At 33.4% G+C, this 21355-nt stretch overlaps 1 protein-coding gene across 2 annotated transcripts; it reads right to left on the bottom strand.

Annotated features, from left to right (window-relative positions):
* Positions 1-347: 347 nt before the first annotated feature.
* On the bottom strand, positions 348-20091 carry LOC148280162 (uncharacterized). Of its 2 annotated transcripts, XM_088228872.1 has the most exons (7): positions 19994-20091; positions 11346-11482; positions 6805-7069; positions 6226-6437; positions 5924-6146; positions 4431-4678; positions 348-1768 (listed from the first exon to the last, which is right to left on the bottom strand). In XM_088228872.1, the coding sequence occupies exons 1-7, from the start codon at positions 20004-20006 to the stop codon at positions 1541-1543; spliced, it is 1326 nt and encodes a 441-aa protein (XP_088084998.1). In that variant the 5' UTR covers positions 20007-20091; the 3' UTR covers positions 348-1540. The 2 variants fall into 2 exon arrangements, with proteins under 2 accessions (XP_088084998.1, XP_088084999.1); XM_088228873.1 differs by lacking the exons at positions 5924-6146; positions 6226-6437.
* Between the last annotated feature and the right edge of the window lie 1264 nt (positions 20092-21355).

Raw genomic sequence — 21355 nt, 5'->3', positions numbered from 1 at the left:
TTGAACAAATGGACATACGAGTACATCATGAATTGTTTTTCTTTTTTTTAATACTTCACTTTCCTTTGAACACTGATATTAGTTAATGATTGGAAATAAATCTTATTTGAGAAACATACTGGGACACTTTTGTTGCCGACTAGTTTTTATGGGGACGTAATATAATCACATACTAGGCAGGTGTGTATATAAATTTTCGAATGCGCGTTTTAAAACTCTTACATTTTCTTTTACGTTTATATTTATATGCAAAAAGAAAACTCCGAATTATTTTTCTTATTTAAAAACAAACAATAATGAAATTCCATATAATATATAACGAATGGGAAATAAAATAAAATAACCAATTTCTTGTACGTTAACATTTATTTGCAATATTAGCAAAAAACAAGCAAAGTGTATAAATTAATATAATTTTATTTCATTGCTTTTACAATACTTTTGTGTAAAACAAAATGCTAAAATGCAAGAAATAAACAAACGAAAAATTAAAAATTGTGTTTTTTCACTTAATCTTTATAATTTGTGACAGTCTTTTGAACTTAAACCACTCAGGCAGAGGATCCACCAGTGATCAGCGCCATACTAAATAGGCACCTTAAAGGCACATCAAATGTACGAACATACAATTTAAAGTTATACATTGCAATGGACACATTCAACAGAGTGCAAATACATAAAAATATATCGTTTTATGATAATATATAATATATTTTGCATCTACATTCCTAAGCTTTCTTGAAAGCTTCAATAAAATAATGTTAAGCTCGTAACTATTTTTTTTTTGTTAAAAAAATCAGTAAATTACGCAGTGAATATAGGTTTTATTCACGACCATTAATGCATGCTGATGTTATGCATTGTAAGTTTTCATCGGGAGTTTTTAATTTCACAGCTACCCTTTCATCTATGTTTTAAAAAACATGTACCGTAAACTGGGGTTGAATTGTTTTACTTTTTAGTAACTTTTCATTAAAATTAGATTTTTTTGAGAAGATTAAAAATAATTATGAATACTGTGGTCTTAAGTATTTCGTAGTTTTCTATATAGATACCGCATGTACATATGAAGTAACCCGAGCTTTCGGACATCTTCCAAAGCCATCATTACATAATTTAATTCAACATGTAAAACCACATGACTAATTTTAGAATGATGTAAATTATTGAAGATGTGAACAAATTTATTTTAAGATTTAAAAAAAAACTGCACGACCTACCCAGACTGATGATTGCTCGGTGTTAGCATTATAGCAGCATATTGAATTGAAAATCAACACAAACTAGAGAAAAAATGAAATTTATTAAATATTTGTAAAAACATAGAGTTATAGTTAATAGCAACAATAACATATTATGTCTTCAAAATATTTTTAAATATAATAATTTAATGCAATGTTACCCCCGATGGTGCAAAGTACCCCCTCCCTTTGTACGGTATATTTGTTAACCATTGCAGCTATGTTGTTACAAGAGCGAGCGGGTTTATCCGGTTGAAATTAAAGCGTTTTGAACCGTCTCCGTTGGTTTATCGGCTCGATTACATGACAAGGACCTCGTAGTCTTGGAAGCCGAGTTCTTGGCCTCCGTAGGCGATGTAGCAGACCCCGTGGGAGGCCTGAATCTTGCCGACTGTGAGGGATCCCTCGTGGTTGACGCGTCCGACGAAAAGAGGTTCTCCGTCTTCTGATTCCCCGGCAGGGAAGGCACCGTCCGGCATGGCTGCGCCGCTTGTGGGCACCCACTTAGCTGGACCACCAACGAGAACCTAAAAATACGTTTAAAGAAATTACAATACGTTTAGACGAAAAAAGTAGGGTCAGGTGGGTAACAGTGTGACACGGGGTATACCCTTTCGGGTATTTCCTATACTTTTCCTCCTTGCAACACTGTTTTTTCTACAACAATGATAATTAAACATTCATAATTTAATACACAGCTAATTTGATAAGAGTCTTTATGATTTTTTAGTAATTGCAAAATATTGTTTTTAAAAATGTGAAGTAACGATTTAAAAAAAAAGGTAACTTCTTTGCTATTCTGAAATAGTTAAGCATTGGTGAGTAAATATATTTCCTATATAATCAAATCTCTTAATTAATTGAAATTGAAAGCAAAGCATTTTGATTCGTGCTTTCTGGGGCCCTCTAGATCCGGGGTACAGTGTTGTTTATTTTTAGCGAAGTCATGCCAAAGAATAAACTGTTTATTTACTATTATTAATAATTAAAGGATTATCTTTGTGGTCAAACATTTAGTAATTAATTTACTGCTCGAAAAGTGTTTATTGAAAAATAAATACAGATTTTTCGCAAATTAAATTTAAAAAATTTGTTTCACTGTTTCCCATTTGACCCTGCCTCATTTATTTATAATGGAAATCATAATCTTTTTAACAAACTCAGATGAGAGAAAAGAATTTAAAAAGTAAGACTAATTACAGATTTCACATTAATTTATTATGAATACAGAAGGAGAGGGGGGTTGTGGTAGTTACGTACGCTGTCTTTATTAACCCGGGAATTCTGTTTTTTTTAATATTAAAAAGTAAATATTACATATAAGAAGCTTTACTGACAGAATGCATTAAGTCATTAAAACAAGTTCCGATATTAAAAGCTTTTTTATTTTTTCATCGCATTATTTCTCCTACAATTTTTTTTTAATTTTAAAAGAGTAATCTTCATTCTATGCATAGTATAAATTTGTTAATCAACTTCTTGCACCTTTATTTTCAAATATTTTAAATATATAAAGACTGTTAACTATGCATTCTGTCAGTATAGCCTCGATATTATGTATTTTTAAAAGACGCCTCCCGTAAAGACTTAATGCATTCTGTCAGTATAGACTCGATAAAGTGCTTTCGAATGTTTCATAAGCCTGTAATATTGTTATTTGTTAGTGCCTGTTGGTGATCCAAGTAAAAATACAAATTTAGTTTTTGTTAGTGAACACACTATATTAAGGTATTTTGTTTAAAAACGTTCCGTCACGCACGCACAAGAAAGTTTATTAGATTTGAATGGACCATATGTGTTAAATTTTATATGCCTTTACATAATATGATCCGATTTGTATTTTTATTGTATGTAGAAATTAAGATTTAATATGTTGTAATGTGTCCGGGCGGATAAATAACATAGTTATGAGTGCGAAATTGAACCAGAACCTTAGACAGAGTTTTCGACTATTCGGGTAAAAACTATGAAAAAGGAAATTGACTAGAGATAATTCTGTTTCGTTGTGTAGTTGTTTACGTATTCACCCACTACGTTTGAGGTTAAATTCCTGGCAGGGTGGACATGAAATATTGATTTTAATGATGATTATTTGTACACTGCATTATTTCATTATGCCAGGGCCCGGATAACAATGTGAAGTTAATATTTATCTTCAATATTATCTACAGAGTAAAATTAAGTTTTCTGTATAAAATCAGAACTTTTTTTTCTAAACATGTTCAATTACAGGTAAGCGACGAAGATGTTATAATTTTTTACACAAACGAATACATTTTCGTATATTTAAATGGATTTTACTTTATACAGTCTCGATATGATTATTTATATTATTATAGTATTTATACACCGTATATAGTGCACCGCAATATTTTATTTTATTTATTTGGATAACCAAACAGCTATAATTATCTTTTATATATAATACAAAACAAATAACAAATAAGCCAATTACAGGTTTTCCCAAGTAGCATCACAGTGAGTTATTTCACACTCTGTGTACACGAATGTAGGGCGTGTAAGGAATGTAAGGCGATTACTCTTACTCAAATAATGAACAAGATACACCGTGATCGGATTACAAATGCAGTGCCCTATACGCCATCTGGTTTTATTAGAGAATTATGGCGATAAACGAGCCAGGAGACGCGTAACACTTGACTTGTAAATTTCAGCGTAGATAAATTTAAGAAAAATAACATCGAATTATTGTGTCTGTTCACTCACTCCTAATCATTATAATATTATGAGATGCGCAGTGCGCAGGCAGAATTATTTTTTTCATTACATTAGTATTTATTTTACATATAAATGTGATTGTAAGTCAATTATATTCCACTATCAGCTGCCTACAAAAAGCTGGTTTTTTGAGACATAATAGTCATTAATTAATTTTAATTGCAAATTATTTAGGTCCCTTAATTAGGTCTTGTGTATTATTCATATGCGTTAGTTTTCAATGTACGATAAAAAAATCATGAGTTGTAGACAAGTGGGTACTACTGATGCGTCGCTTTGTCCTATGTGACAGGTGTGAGTCGATTCCAAAGACTGATTATTATTTTCTAAGACTAATGACTATTGATAGTATTTTGAAAAAGAAAAACAATTAAAAAGGGGAGCTTGCTGGGTTATGTGATGGTGATAAAAATCATGAATAATCGCCTCCTCGTTAAAAATAATAATCACCTCGTATTCGGCTTTTCCATGTTCAGCTCCACCCCACGCGACGTAGCACACTCCGTGGGACTGGATCATCTTGCCGGGGATCAGGGCCCCCTCGTGGTGGGCACGGCCCACGTACTGCGTCTCCCCGTCCTGGCCCCCCACCACGGCCCCCGCTGGGACCTCGCCCCCCTGGGCGGCCACCCACGCTCCCGCGCCGCTGCCCCCTCCCCCCATGACGAGCGGAGCCGACACCGCGTGACTCGGAGAAGCTACGCACAGAAAAAACAATTAAAATCAACCCCCAAAAATGCAGTATTCAAGAAAAGCGCAAAAAATGTACCCAGATACTTTGTGAAATAAGCGGTTGAATAGCGAATTTTAGCAACCGTCAACTTTAACCGTCAATCTTACTTTGCCCATTTGATCAATTTATTAAAAATTAACATTTCAAAACCTCAGCTTATCAGTTTTCTTTATTTTTAATTTATTTATTTTACAATTATTTTCTTGTTACTATAAATGGGCAAAGTTGCCACAGTTGACGGTACGTTCTAAGCTTTGCTGTAGAATGAATACGAAGACGTAAATATAATGAAATAATTATAATTTATTTATGTATAGATAGCAAAAGAAGTAGCACCTATACACATAAGACAATAACTACATGATTACACTAACTACGCATATTGTTTGTGTAGGTAATAAAATTATTATGATAGAGCGATGAATTTTTATTTAATAAATTACGTCTCTGGTCAAATAAGCGGAAGTTCAAGCGTGCTTTTTGGTTATTTTTATATGTTTTTAGCTTTCAAATATAAAATATTACTTATTCTTCAATCCAAATCTTCTGTGCAGATTGTAAGCCTCGGTAGTTGGGAATATATAATATTGAAATAGTTGTGGCGACATCTTTTTTGACTGTATTTTAATTAGGTACCTTTGTTTAATTTTTTAAAAAAAAGTGTTAATGTATGATACAATATACAGAAAATGAACAACTGTTATTCATTCCAAAATCAGCCGCTTTATAAAGCATCTCCAGGAGACGAAATTAAAATAAGTCAAAATAAACCAAAAACAAAACGGAAATTTATTGTTTTTTCACAATTAAAATATAATTATGTCAGTTAGTAGTTACAATATACCCATTTTCAAAGGTTTTAACATGCATTTAATTACAAAGTACACTTTCAAAAATTGTGTATTAATAGGTAAAGCTTTTATAATATACTCAATTAATTTTGACGTGATTGCAAATAATATAAAATTACGTATTAATATTATTCATTTATTCGTAATTGAATTCAGCATTCAAAAAATGTGGTGGTTTCTAAGATCGTGATTTTAGCAAAACATGTTTATTTGTTACTGATTATAAATTAGACATGCGCTTAATTAAGATTCTCGCGAGAATGAGTATTCGCAGATAGCTGATCCTCTAGTACGCCCCGCTGCGCGGCGCACTGCGCCGGGGAGATGCGGAGGAAGTATAGCGGGCGGCTAAGGCTAACCTCTCTGGCACGCCGCACTAGCCTTCACCCTCCAATGGCCGGAAGCGCCCCACGCGGTGCGGACACCGAAGTGGGACACGGGGAAAGGCGACTCGTCGGTCCACTCCATGATGACGTCCCCAGCGCCCGAGCCGGACCTCACGACGATCCTGCCCGCCCGCCACTGCACCAGGAACTTCCTGTGCTCCCCGGGACTCACGATACCGCTGGTGTCCACGACCACCTTCGGCAACAACAATACCCGATTAGCTCCCGCTCCATATTCCGACTATTTTAATCTTCCATATAGAACTGCGCCGTACCTTGTCAGGCTTCTGGCGCCGATGTCGGATGACGGACTTGGAGTTGTCCCAGCCTCCCAGGATGATTTCATACATGGGATCTGTCTCGGCTCTATCCATCGTCAGAGCGACGTGACAGTTGGATGGACCCATGAACTCAAACTCCAGGTCTCCGGATATTACGGGGTGAAACTTGTATACGAGATCATCCTCGGTGGCGATTTCCTCGCGGTCTATAAATTTTGAATAATGAAACTGTGTCGGAAAGCCTGAAGCGAGTGCGCAATTCTAATGTGCATTTAATGTATTTTGGTCATGAAGTGTGTCGTACGATCGAGTTGGGTGTCAACCAAGCAAGCGACTACGCTACAACCAAGCGGCGAATGTCCCGATACGCGCATTTCTCATATTACTTTCTAATTCATCTAGGTAAATAAAAAACACAAAATGCTTTTAGAATAATGCGAGGAGTAGGTAGTAGGTAGTGCCCAAGATTTACGCTCGACTCGAACGCACATTGACTATAAGATTAGACTGTTAAATAAAAATATGTTTTAAGCATTTGGGTACATTTTAGTTAGATAATATTCAATTGACAACCTTCGATAATCCAGGTTCCACTGGCTCCCCATCCTGTGGAGACACCGACGTGGTTGATTGGGAATGGTTCTGGGTCTTCCCAAGACAAGATGGGGGCAGCTTCTCCCTCGCGGCCGGCCATGATGACACCGTCGCTCCAGCGAACCCAGAAGGAACGGAACTCGTCGCCGTTCAGAATGCCACCAGTTTCGACCTCCACCTTGTCAGGCTTCTCTCGGTTACGCCTGATGACGCTCTTGGTGTTCTTCCATCCTCCGAGGAAGACCTGAAATACAATTACATTTTATGTTATATATCTTGATTACATCAATAACTTGATTAGAATATTATCTCATAAAAAAACACTAAAAATTTGGTCTTTATTTTCCAATTTAATCCATAAGTCTAATTTCTATGTTCATGTGTTTTTTTGTTGCTTAAAAACACCCCATATTCAACCATTATTTAAATATTTTATTTTAGTTAAAATATTATATTTAAATTGGAACTATCAATCTATATTCAACTATGTACTCGACAAAAAATAACACCTCATGTGCGAGAATAACTTTTAACTATGTAGAAATTTTCGTAGATTGGTGATTACTTATTAAATGAGCTAGTTTATTATTGGACACTGTACAGAGTTTACAAAAAATGCGACGGCTTAAAATTCAAAGAGTTGACAGATAAGCTTTGCGGGTAAGCATCTATTTTAAATAATTAATCAGTGAAAGAATATGAGTACAGCACCCAGGAATCATCAGCTTCGAGAGAGACACATTTAAAAATATTTTTTTCTATCATATCATCACATAAGATATTTTATAAATTGGAACCCACCAAATAAATTTCAAGTATTGAAGCAACATCTATCAGAGACAGAGTATCAAATTTACGCTATTTTTAATTTTGCCATCTGAAAATTACGCCACCAACATTTTAAAACACCCTGTCCACTAGAATTTGTGTTGCTGTAAGACAAAAAACTCGATTTGAATGTCACCTTACTCTATCTTGCGGAGTCGAATGAAAAATCGTATTTTTTATGTGGCATTATCAAATAATTTATTGTTTACGGGTAACACATTGGACGATTTTTTTAATGTTTATTTTCCCAAATTTATTAGTTTCTTACCTAATTTGTAATTTTATTTTTATATTTAAAATCTCTTCAATCATGATAAAATTGTAGTGATATGTATCAAAATGGAATTTCGGGTTGGGTTCAAAACTAGGTCAAACTCACCCTGACATTAACTATTTGTAGACATGCAAATGTTAACTACCATCGATTTCCTAACATGAGTGGATTTTCGGGATCTAGGACACAAACACCCTACGCGATTTTATATATTATCGTTCGTACCCTCATCAGCATCTAAATAGTGATGCATTAAACCAAACACAAACACATTAAAAACTGTATGCAACACTTTTGTACGCAGTAACTTGGAGTTTGATTCCGTTGTGTGGAGCCCACAATACATAATAAACATAGAAAGGATTAAAAATGTTCAACGAAATTTTTTTAAACACCTAGATTATAAAAACAATAAAACGCTTTGCACTTACAGTCAATCTGCTAAACAAAATGAATTTTTACCCTTGAAAATAGACGCACTATATCTGAATTATGCTATTTATATCAATTATTAAATAATAAAGTAGACTCTTTTAACCTACTCTCCAAAATTAATCTTAATGTCGTACGCGAAAGGGGTCGCGTGACAAGAAATAAGTATTTATTCCATCTGCCAATCTGTAGCACTAACTATGCACAACACCCTTTCCTCTATCGTTCTTGCTCTCACTATAATGCTTTTTTCTTCATCTATTGATATATTTAACACGCCCCTTAATTTATTTTAAAATAAATTAAGACACATTCTTTCTGGCTGCGATACGATCTCACTTGCTATTTAATTATGTTCACACTAACACACACCAAAACACTTACTTCCACACAAATACAGACAAACACATCTCTACACTTACTCTCATACAAATACACATAAACACATTACTTTGTTGTACCACAATTTATATATATAACTTTTATTTAGAAACTTCGCTGGTCTGTCTTTAAACCGTATCTTTTTGTGTTATTATATCATTGTCGACTATTTGTTTCTGTAAACTAAATACATTTATAATCCTCTATAGACTTTTATATCTGACAGATATCTACAATATGTTTAATATAAATAAATATTTCTAGACAAATGCTGCATTTATCTATCTGGGGGGGCTGTCAAGAATAGCAAGTAGGAGTTTTGATAAAAATATATGAGATGGGTTTATGGATGTCGAGGCAAGACTTACCTTATCATTGTCTGGTTTAGGCAATACCTTTAAATACTGAATAAAAGAAACCATTTTGCACAGTGTTTCGGAATCCATATTTCTACAATTTATACATCTGTCGATTTTTGTAAAGTAAAAGAGCTTACAAAATTATTATTAACGTGGGTGGTTTGGAAATGAATATTCATAAAACAAAGATTATGAGTCCAACAAGGAAAGACATTTTCATTAACAATAATAAAATCGATGTGGTTGATTAATACATATACCTAAGATACAAAGTCAAACTTGGTAAAGATAACCAGACAACGGAGTTTTCAAGAAGAATAGGGCTTAGTTGGGCTACTTTCTGCAAGCTAAAGGATATATTTTTTAAATAAACAAGTCTCAGTATACTTAACAAGACAAATCTATGAATCGTGTATATTGCCAGTGACGACATACGCACTAGGAACCATGCCTGTGACACGGAAAAATAACCAGAAACTAAAATGCATGTAACGATCCATGGAAAGACAGTTTAAATTTAAATAAATAACAGTTTTTTTTTTTGCACCACAACAGGCCAGGAGGCCTAATTACAGTGGTGAATTACATCACAGAGCACCCAAGCTTGAGAAAAATCACATTTTATTTTTTTGTGTTCTCACCGGGAATCGAACCCGGAGCCTTCCGTGCGTGTGTCAAGCGACTTGACCACTACACCACGGAGGCCACAGATGCTCGGTGTATGTCTAAGAGACAGAATAAGAAATGAAGAAATAAGGCGCACAATCGGAGTCGTAGATAGCATGGATCGTGCAGCAAAATTAAAATGGCAGTGGATAGAACACTTGGCGAGGCAAAATGATGGCAGGTTGACACCCAGAATAATTAAGTGGAGACCATAGGCAAACACAAGAAGCGATGAAAGTCCACAAAAAGGTGTGTCGATGACATTGTCTCGATAGTGGAAAAACATAGATGATAAAAGCGGGTGATAGGAAGGAATGGAGACGTTTGGAAGAGGCCTTTATCCAGCAGTGGAGAGAACAAGGCTGGTGAAGAAGGAGAATAAGAAGAAGGTGAATTATTTCTCGTACTTGGCAAATCAAATGTTTTCAACGTGAATGAAGTGAATGTTCTAAAGTAATCATTTAAACCAACCAATAAGGCATAAGCGTAGGTCACAATTGCAAATGCCTAAACTTTCAAATTCTCTCCCCCTCTCTTATGAATAATATCCGTCATGTTAGATATTTTTTAACCTGTAATATATTTTAAAGACTAGCTTATTTACTGAATCCCCTTATTGGGACCACCACCATGTTAGGGAGAGGAACCTCGGTATGCGTTAGACATATGCTGTCCCTCAAAGGCGATTTTTGAGATACTAGTATCTTGAAAAGAAACTAATAATGATCTATTATTGTATCCATCATTATTCCTAGCAGGGATGCTGGATTACAATACCCTCGAATCTTGTCGCCAAAATTTTCATAGGAAACATTTCTAAAAGCTGAAAGAGGTCAGTTTGTATATTCCCAATAATTATACTAGAGCGAGATCTCATGCACTGTTTTACGTACCCAGAAGCCGTACCAATGCAAGTCAGAATTTATTTAATAACAGGGCAACTCTCTTGCTGAAAGTATTCAAGTATATGTAGCTCTATTTTTCTGTACATATCGACAGTTTAGCAGCTATCTGCTTTCTATTCATTAGCGTCTAACTTATATTTACAGATTGCATTACACGACGGGTTAAACAACCCGTTAATTAATGCAAACTACAATAAGGAACTTCAGCCCTACGGAAAATGGGATAAAAAAATGCTTTCTCGCGCGCGGTAAAAATAAGAGCATTCAATTGTAAGGCAAAATTTCTTGAAAACGTAAGAAAAAAATAATCAAAACGAACTACATTGAATGACGTCACTAGGTCATATGAATCAACCAATGATATGAGAGCTGTAAAAGATATCAGGTATACTTACCGTCACATACCAATCGGAAGAACTGACCAAGAACTGATAAGTGTCACATGCGGAGTAATTTCAGAAATACAAAACTTTAAAAAATCATAGCGCCGATAATAGGATACATATTTTATTTATAATTTGGCTTAGTTTAATAGTCTATTAAAAAATATAAAAAAACCACTGAACTTCCTCACCGTCAAATAAAAAAAAACTTGAGGTGTTATATTTTTTTACTACATTAAGTTTGATCACTTCCGAGATGGCATAAAAAAATATTTTTAAAATACCAGCTTACCTCTACCATGGGGGAAGTCTCCTCGGGCCCAGATGTCAGGGCTATGTGAGCATCATTTGCAGCTCTGACCTTGAAGTTGACACAGCCTGACGTCACAGGGTAGAAGGTGTACTTGAGGTCATCCTCAGTGGACAGATCTACAAACGAGAAAACAACAGGTCCATTAGCAAACACGAGAGAAAAATAACAAGCCACCTTGTGGACTATTCTAGAGATGTGAAACTCGCGTACGCTTGCTACTTGCATGTACAAACATAAACACACAAAAAACAAGTTACGTTACGCTGCACACCGACAAATACGTGGATTAAAAATACAAAATTGTGCATGTACTTTCTTACTTTTATTCAATTACGTGAATATTATTTTTCTGCCAAATTGCTTATATCGTTTAAGTTGATTATTTTTATTGATAATGAACGTATTGCGTATTTTTAACTATCAAAATTGGCCCCGCGCGCCTTGCACCAGTCACCTTTTATACTGGAATAAATTATTACTAGAAGGCAACAGACTGTTACCTGCAAGTGAATTCGGTCCTTCAGGCATCACGTAATCGGCCATACGGGCCTCAGTTTTCGGCTTTTCGCGCCTCTGTTAAATAGGATCTCGGTCACCAGAAGTATCGTCCCTATGAGCCTCACCTTTTTTATTGTTCGGAGTAATAGAAATGTAGTAAAACATAATCCCTAATGCTACAAAAACCACACAAAATTTACAGAAATAGTTTATAATCTACGTAAAAATATTGGTTGTAAGCGAGTAAAATTAAAAAAGAAGAAGAAAGGAAACATTTAAATAGAATAGTCAGCTGTGACCGACTGTTACATTAAATTTTAACAGTCAAAAATTACCCTGATTTAGCGTTGATACCACGATAATAAAGCTCAAATTCCTGTGGGCGAATATAAAGGACAGACGAAATCAAATCTAGATTATTGGTATTATAGAGAACTATACAATGATTCGAATGAAAATTAATTTATCACTAACTATATTGACACAGGGTCAAATAATAGCATCACTTTGAAGTCACTTAACATTCTAAGATTGCAATTTTCTACAATTAAGTAAAAATTATTATGGAAATAAAGTGCATTATAATTGTTTCCTGTTTGCTTTGAATTCCAAGCCTCGGATTATAATTACGTAAGTTTAGCTTAATGGACTGATCATCCGAGAAGCAAAACCTTAAAAATGCAGTACTATATTTAATAAAATGTATTTTTAATATTACTCTTAATTTCAAGAAAATTTTACCTATGCTCAAGAGGAAAAAAAATACAGATAAATCATATATACAGTCCGCAAGAATATTTGAGAAGCACCTTTTTAAATAATTATTAGTGAAGTTACTCCTTCAAATACATTTTTACTGCACGCGCGGTCAGATTTTTCTTCATACAGACGTATTTCCGTTTTTTCTCCCTGTATTTTGGTACTAGAGCAGTGATTTACACGCTATACATGTTTACCATTAGCGTGTTCTTGTCGTTTTATTTTTTCGATAAATTGTTTCTTATGGGAGGTAGGACCGTACAAAAACCCTTAAAAGCGTCGTTTTATCTGCCGTCTTTGGACGTACGGTATGCAAATAACTAATTTTGAAAAACTTTCTTAAAAAAATACAACCAAATCGGTTCAGTTTTGGGGTGCGGAAAACGGGACAGTGAAACGTAGATTTTGTCAATTTGTTTCAGACATAATCAGTCCGACGTGCAGTTGTGTTTTCCGCACAGTATCGGGGAGTCATTTGCTAGAGAGTGACAGAAAAACAACGTTGAAATATGAATTTACCAAAATTTCAAAAGGATAGGCCACCGCCTATCCTTTTAAGCTTTGTTTATATCTTGTAAAAATGCGTCATTTTAGTTCGGTTAGTGTAGAAAACCACAGAGAAAACTTCTGCAGAGAAGTTTATTTTAATTTTGTAAATTAACAAATGTTTAATTTATTAAATGCGGCGATTCCTCATTTTATCAAAAATTATTATATTGTATTTTTTACTAGCTATGTAGGTACTAGAAACCTAGACTGCTTTTTTCGTTAGAAAGGACAACATGCATTTTTTGCAAAAACAATTTTATGTCTATAAAAACTTCCCGTAATGATACCATTGTTCTCTGTACGATCGAAAAGTTAATTAGCACGGCTTGGGAGTGTTAGGTGTTAGCTCCCAAAGTTGCTTGAGGTGAACGAACATCAAAAACCTCACTTTTACTGAAAATTCTAAGCAGTTCATCACTCTGCCGGAGATTATAATAAAATCATTAATCTTATCGTATTTTTAGTGCAAGTCGTTTCTCAAGAGGATGTGAGGTATTTAAAAACTTACAGAGCGTCCGGCTAAAAGATTTTCAAACGAAATTCTATTGAGATTCTAAAATTATGCCGCTGTCAACATCTACTACAAAAATTGATTATCAACGCTGAAATCCAAATATCGCCTTCTCGTTTAAAACGCAAAGGGATTATCTAGATTGTACTACCTACTAAGTAATCTAGGCACCTACTACCTACTCATAACTACTAAGATTTTTGTGGGAAGGAACGTTCATATGTTATTGTAACACACGAAACGCGAATCATAGTATTGAGCGAACTACGCCTAATGTCCCTTGGCAATGAGATCGTATCTTGATGTCGTAATTTATAATCTTTGTAAGAATAAGGTGTAGAGGGCCCAAAGTTTGTATAAAACATTATTGATCTACACCTACGTACTGCGCGTTAGTACTTAATTGTAGAATTCAAACTTTGCTCTTTCGACGCTCTCATAGGTGTTCAATAAAATAAAGATTCATTTTTCTAACAAAAATAATATTTTGGCGAATTTCGTTCTCAACAATTAAAGAAAACTTATTATAAAATGCAAATTTTAACATGCTTAGCCGAAAATATTTTTGCAATAAAATAAGTTATAAACTACCCACGTTTAAAATCCACGCAAAATAACTAATACCCGTATGCACAGACAACACTTAAGGTGAGGAAAGTACATTATAATCTGAAATGCAGAGAATAACCCGAAGGTGAAGACAATAGAATGAATTTTCCTCACCTTGAGGTTTGTCTATGCATACGGGTATAAGTATCTACATATCTTGTAAATTTTAAATATCAATGTACATGTTCCATATCAAATAGAACTTAATATTCTGTTCATATTGTATTTTATAACATTATGTACCTAGCTGCGTTAAACCTTTAACTGCATTTCTTTAGCTTTTTTTTTTAACCAACTTAACTTCTAAATACAGTTCTATATTTTATCAATTTATATTGTATTTTTTTTAAATTTATGTTGTTTATATACTCATCTAATTTTTATATACCAACTTTACTTCTAAACACTATTCTATCTTTTGTTGCTTTATATTATATTTTTTTAATAATGTTGTTTATATACTCATATTTTATACAACTTTCATGTATGTAAAAGCCTTATGGGCGTGAAAAATTAATAAAATAAAATAAATATAATAAAATATCTGATTGAATTCCGACTAAATTCAATTAATCGAACAATCTAAGTTTTTCTAATCCGTTGATTATTTACAGTTTTGTTTCGGTCACAATTTTCAGTTACAAACCACGATAACTTATAACTGTACATACTTAATTGGCGCAAATGCATTTCAATGCATTGTTACTGCCAAATAAACATGAAATTGATACAGTAAAGTCTTCGGTGAGTTGAAAAATGTTGTTCACATTTACTCCCACTAATATACATAGAGTAGATGTGGGTAATTGTGATTCAAGGCGTGTGCAATGGCTGTGACGGTACAATAATAACTTACCTACATACTATTCTACAACAGGGTATAGCAACTCCTGACAATCAATAAAATCAAATATATTATTTTGATTTCTATCAGAAAAATGGAAGTTTCCTAATTGTATATTTTCACTAGTAGAATCTCATCGCATTACGTCATCTATGCTTTAATTGTTCCAATATAATAAATAATAACATGAGCCTTGAGCGAACTGTCATAATTTTATATGCAAAAGACGTTATTGATAGTTTGAACAAAAAATTCACATCTATGACTCATCTACCACAGTAAGTCGTCATGTTTCTGTTTCAAAGATGTTTAACATTTTGTCGATAGAAGCGTGATCTATTTACACCGACTTCCGTGAGATCACAACAGTTTCAAAAGTGTCAGTTACAACAACTGATGATGCTGGTCGAAAAGATTAAAACAATGGCCTGAGAGTGACGAAATAATTATTGCAAAAAGATTTAAGGTTTGAACGAATTTAATTGGTTTTAAACTCTAGTTTATTAGGTACTCAGTAAATCAATTTATTCTTACTTTTATTTCAAAGCAGACTGCGATACTTCTACAAAAAGCACACCTGCTGAGTATTAAAAAAACATATTTATTGAATTCCTATCAAAAAGCTAAATCCGATTTATGCGGATATTTTTTAAATCATATGAAAAGTACATTGTCTATTTAATGATAATGATGATCCCTCTCACTTCTTTTCAATGTACTTCATAGTCCTGACGCTTCTATATACCTGCGTGAAAAATTTCAACGCTTATCAGTTCATGGTGTACCTCTTCGTTCTAATTCTCAAGGCACTATTTAAATACCCATCCACAATTCCTATTTCTTCTCTAACTCATATAGTGTCATACGGCTCGACTGTGGAATCATCTCCCATCCACCATCAAAGATATTACTACATTATCTTTGTTTAAATCACGTCTGAAGAAACATCTCCTTTCTCTTCCTTAATCTCTCCTCCTTTCCTTTTTCCTCTTTTTTCCTATTTCTCATTGAGTAATAGTTTTGATTTGATGTGATTTATAAACAAATACGTTTATTTCTATTTTAGTTTTTTTTTTTTTCTATTGAATATGTTCTGTAAGTTTAATTATAAAAATTAAACTTTTATTTTTTTGGTTGGTTGGAAGAAATTGCCATTTGCCAATAAGCTCGCCAATGTATAAATAACATTATATACAAAAAGTTAAATAAAATTAAATAAAAAATGATCATCTCAAAAGATACACTATAAAAAAATCCTGATAATCTATAAGAAAAGTTTAGTTGGCCCTTATTTAAATTGAAACAGAAAATGATGACACGAGGTAAAAATATATGTCGTAAGTTGGTTAGTAAGCGATTTACATGTTAAATATTTTTTAGGTAAATAATTATAAAAACATTGCTGTGAAGTCGATAAAAAACGTGAACAAAAATACAATCAATGCGATTTATTTTTGAAACATTGCACTACTGCACTTAATTTATTTCAGTGTACGCGTTTATCTTTCAACTATAGAATAAATAAGTAAGTACCTACTACTATATTTGGATTTCGGCGACGATTGAAAACAAACTGTCAGTTGTTAGTGGGTATCGCTTATTGGGTGCAGTAAGAAGTAAGATTATGTCACGGTTCTCGTGTTCCTAACCCCTGGATAGAAATATGGCTGACCCATGATGTCATCGCCGTTTGCGAGTCTGATTTCATAGCCTCCATACGGAGTACGCAAGTCCACGGGCTGAATCAGCATTCATTGCGAGACGCCTACTGCATATTCTATCGAAGATTATGAATGTAGACTGCACTTACGATCGAGTGACAGGTGTGAAAGGCCTCCAAATCAACCTACTAAATAAAAAACAGTAGGCAATCAATTTTCAATGGAACCTAATGAAGCTGCTGTGTTTTTGGTACAATTTGGGCAGTTAGCTAATAATAAATAATAAATACCAAATTAATAAAAACTAGAATTTTTCAAAGAAAACTATTGTTTTGGATTATTATTACACTATTCGGTGGCCAGTTTAACGTTTTTAAAAAAGTCCTCTAAGGACAGAAATGAATAGAAGATGCGAATGTTTGCTGCACACCAATTCTGGAGATTAAAACCATAAAAAAAGACAATTCAATTAATAAGGTTAACTATTTTTATATTGTTATTTTGTCAATGTAATGTTAATCGCTTACTAATCAAACTTTTGCGTAGATATTCAATATATTATATCTATAAATTTGTGTGGTTTTGGAAGCAATATTCTGAGCGACAGATTCATATACATGTAATATTACATTTAGATTGGTTAAAATTTTAAAAAAATAAAAATAAAAATAGATTACTCCGAACAACAAAAAATAAATCGTGAGGCCCAAAGGGACGATATTTCTAGGTTCCTGAGATCCGGTACTGAATTTTTACCCTGAATAATCCGAAGAGTGGCATTTCATTTGACTAATAATTTAAATTAATACGAGTTTTATTTTTAAAAGGCCCCAGCTGCTGATATCATTATTATCAATAATAATACAATGGCAATAAATAATTATGTAACATCTAAAATTATAACTTACTCATTGAGTACTCACGAAGTAATAAATCTTATAAAACTTTGTATATGGCCATGGACGGCAAAATAACGATGTTTTGTTTTTGTTGTTTGGATGAAAAATGAGGCGTAATTTACAATGGCTGAAGGTCCAGCCTGGAATTCCTAACGATGAGACTCCGCGTAATAAAATATAAGTTTGGGACTACTAGACTAACTAGACAGACATTCATAACAGAAGTGGAAAACATTTTTAATCCCAAATAAAGAAATGTACACGGTGTTCATTAAACCCTGTCACATCCGAAACCACGATGATCAGTATGAGCAAGAAGACATATTGGCACATTAAAATATGTTTTTAGAACGAATAAAATTATTAAAAATTAAATATCATAAAAAGCAAACGGTTGTTTACTTCTGCAGGGGTAAAACGAGAAGGGGAAAGAGGGGAGTCTGATACTGCGCCGCGCTCCCCTCACTTCTCCCCTGCAGAAGTAAGCAACTATTTGTTTTTTTAAATATTTTATTTTTTAAAATTTTCTTTGTTCTAAATATTTTTTTAAATATGCTTATATGTCTTCTTGCCCATACTGATCATCGCGGTTTCGGATGTGAATGTGCAACCATTTGTTTTTTTTTAGTATTTTATTTTTTTAAATTTTCTTTGTTCTAAATATTTTTTTTAATATGCTTATATGTCTTCTTGCCCATACTGATCATCGCGGTTTCGGATGTGAATGTGCAACCATTTGTTTTTTTTTAGTATTTTATTTTTTTAAATTTTCTTTGTTCTAAATATTTTTTTTAATATGCTTATATGTCTTCTTGCCCATACTGATCATCGCGGTTTCGGATGAGACAGGGTTTAAAGAACACATGTATACCTAAATTGAGAATAACAAAAATAATATCACCCCGATCTCTAATAAAACTTTTTCAGTGTACGTACCTACTGGGTACTCTATACGGCCTAAAAACATTTTTTAAATATCTACGCAGTATTTACCGACATTCCTCATAACACTAAATCATTAGCCTCAGGGCTTCGGGCGCCATTAGCGTTATTTTTATTCTGTATGGGTAGTACTATCAAAGAAAATAAACACTTCTTTCGTTCGCCGAGGATCTTAATCCATAAAAGTCTAATTAGTTAAAGGAATTCAACTTGATTACGATAATTGTACAAATTGAATAGGCTATTCAAAAGGCGCGAGTGGATTTAAAAAACCGCATGGGAAGTGGAGCCATGTAAAACATGTCACGTGTGACCCTGAAACGCCAGATATATATAATTGTTATTATCTCCCGCTCTTTGATTTTTATCGGGGAATCCCAAACAATATTATTTACATTTTTATATTATAATGACAGGAATAAACAAAAAGACGCAAAATAACTATAATTATTTTTATTGCAAATAGTAGAAATTTTTATTTCACTAATGGAATTTCATTTCATCAGTATAAATCAGCATATTATTGTGTCAATTTTTCACACATACCTACCTTCCTACTTACACGGTATTTTTGCTAAATCGTTGAAACGCTTTTAACGTGTTCTTGTTAGAGCAGTGCTGACTCATAAATTTGAATAAACATTAGCTTTTTTGTTTAGAGCAATTTGAATGATATTTTAAATAGGTGACGAAATAGATGAGATACATTTTTTTAATGCGAGCTGAACCTAATTGAACAAAGTTCGTAAGTAAAAAATATTGTAGAAAAAAAAATTGTGTAAATGTTGTAAGTTATTATTTTGTATCGAGTTAAGAATGAAGTTTTATTGAAACGAGTGATGTTAGATATTAACCGATCACATTGTGATGAGCCTTTTCGGGAACTAATAGCCCAAATATTGCGTCTGTTGTATAATCTAGGAATCGAAAAACAAGGTCGTGAAAAATCAATGTCCGTATTGGGCGTTCTCAAGGCGGAAATGAGCGGAGGAAAATATTTGATATTTGATTATTTCGGGAATGTATTTTCTCGTAGTTCTACTACCGCTAGTGCTTCTTGCTTCTACTCTAGTGTATCTAGTACCCACATCTACCACGCCTCAGTTTGGCGGGATTCCAAAGACCCGATGCCGGTATTTGCAGAACATGCGTCAAGAATATTGTAGTGTATGTGGCGATGCGTATTTTTAATAATGAAACATTTACATGGAGCGAAAAATAATACAAAATAACAACTTTATTGAAGCGCGGGTAGAAATATATCAACCAAAAAATATTGTGAATTTAATATTTATTAATTATTGTCGAATATAGTTATAATCTCTATAATACGAAATGTTAAATTGTGTACTTACTTATGGTGGTCATGTTGATTAGATGAAGTTATTCCTGATCCAAATGTATCGAAAATAACACGGCACAATCCGTCCTTCTCGCGAGTTAGAATCAAACTGGCCGCTGGGCGCCGCCTACCATAATAAAATACCGGCCGCTTGACATCAGCTAACTGTTCCGGAGGTCATCGCGTCATACTTCCATCTCTCTTCGCCAACATTGTTCAGAGGGGGAAGGAGAACTGGATGACCGCCGATTCTGGTATGTTCTTTACCGAAAAGCGTGAAGTAATTCCAATCGTGTTTTGAAGTCGAAATTTGAAATAATCGTAATCGGTGACACCGCAAGAGGCCATCACCGTATCGTCATCAATTATTGCTACTATTGTCAGTCACCAGTCACCACATCATCATACCATGCATCATCTCTACTGTTAGCCATAGTCTAGCACTAGTGACTAATAAATATCTTTTAAAATATGAATACTCGCAATATTCCGAACGTTGAAGTTAATCCGTTTGCAGGACTTATTTTTTTGGAGTGACGCAATTACAATTGTGTTTTTAACCGTAATAAAACGTACTTTTTCCATTCAAATATTATTAAATATAATTTCATTATTACACAATTATTAACTTTCCGAGATAGCACGGAACTTTCAAGCAAGTCGGGACATGAAAGTCAAAAATTTACATAGATCAATGTTTTAAAACACACATCAACATAAAAAAATCATTAAAAAAAATTGTCAAAACATAATGTAACTAAGTAATTTAATAATACAGTACTGTAGCAATATTCAGTTCACGTAACTAAAATTTGTAATTTAATTCTTTAATAATTCTATAATTCAATTTGATATACTAAACCAATTTATAAAAAACTTTATACTTCAATTATTGAGCATCATTGTTATTACTATTCAGTTTTAAAAAATTAATGTACGTACAATGTACATATTTACTTAGTTACATGCTTTATTTTAAACAGTAATAATTATAATACCTCTATTTTGACCAACATAAAACTTTTGAGTGCATCAAATAATTGTGAATGCGATGTTTTATTATTTCATGGCAATCTGTATAAAATAAAGGATACCTCTAATTTGACTAAAATTTGCTGTGCGCTTATATTACAGGAGACGGACCATATAAAGGGGTTTGTCATTGTTATATTTTTTTTAATGCATATTCTTCTTATTTTTAAGCGTTTTTTCCACTTTAATAAGTACCTAAATACTTATCTGTCTACAATTGTAGTGACTGGGATATTTATTTTCGCGGCCAATGACATGTTATATGCCCTGTAAATGCCTAGTCTGCCATATTTCTCTTGGATTTTTTTCCGTCTTTGTTGTTATCATTTTAGGTTAAAAATAT

This window comes from Micrasema longulum, unplaced genomic scaffold (genome assembly GCF_059751315.1).
Source record: "Micrasema longulum isolate JH-2025_06_02 unplaced genomic scaffold, ASM5975131v1 h1tg000611l, whole genome shotgun sequence".
In the NCBI taxonomy this organism is placed as follows: domain Eukaryota; kingdom Metazoa; phylum Arthropoda; class Insecta; order Trichoptera; family Brachycentridae; genus Micrasema; species Micrasema longulum.
This window is presented reverse-complemented; position numbering and strand designations above follow the sequence as displayed.

What these genes read in the sequence shown, in the direction of transcription:
- LOC148280162 (XM_088228872.1), bottom strand. An exon ending in AGACTTCCCCCATGGTAGAG is followed by an intron (nt 7,070 to 11,345) that starts GTAAGCTGGTAT and finishes ATTGTATTTCAG; the next exon opens with GTCTTCCTCGGAGGATGGAA. An exon ending in ATGGAAAAGCCGAATACGAG is followed by an intron (nt 1,769 to 4,430) that starts GTGATTATTATT and finishes ACGTATTTTTAG; the next exon opens with GTTCTCGTTGGTGGTCCAGC.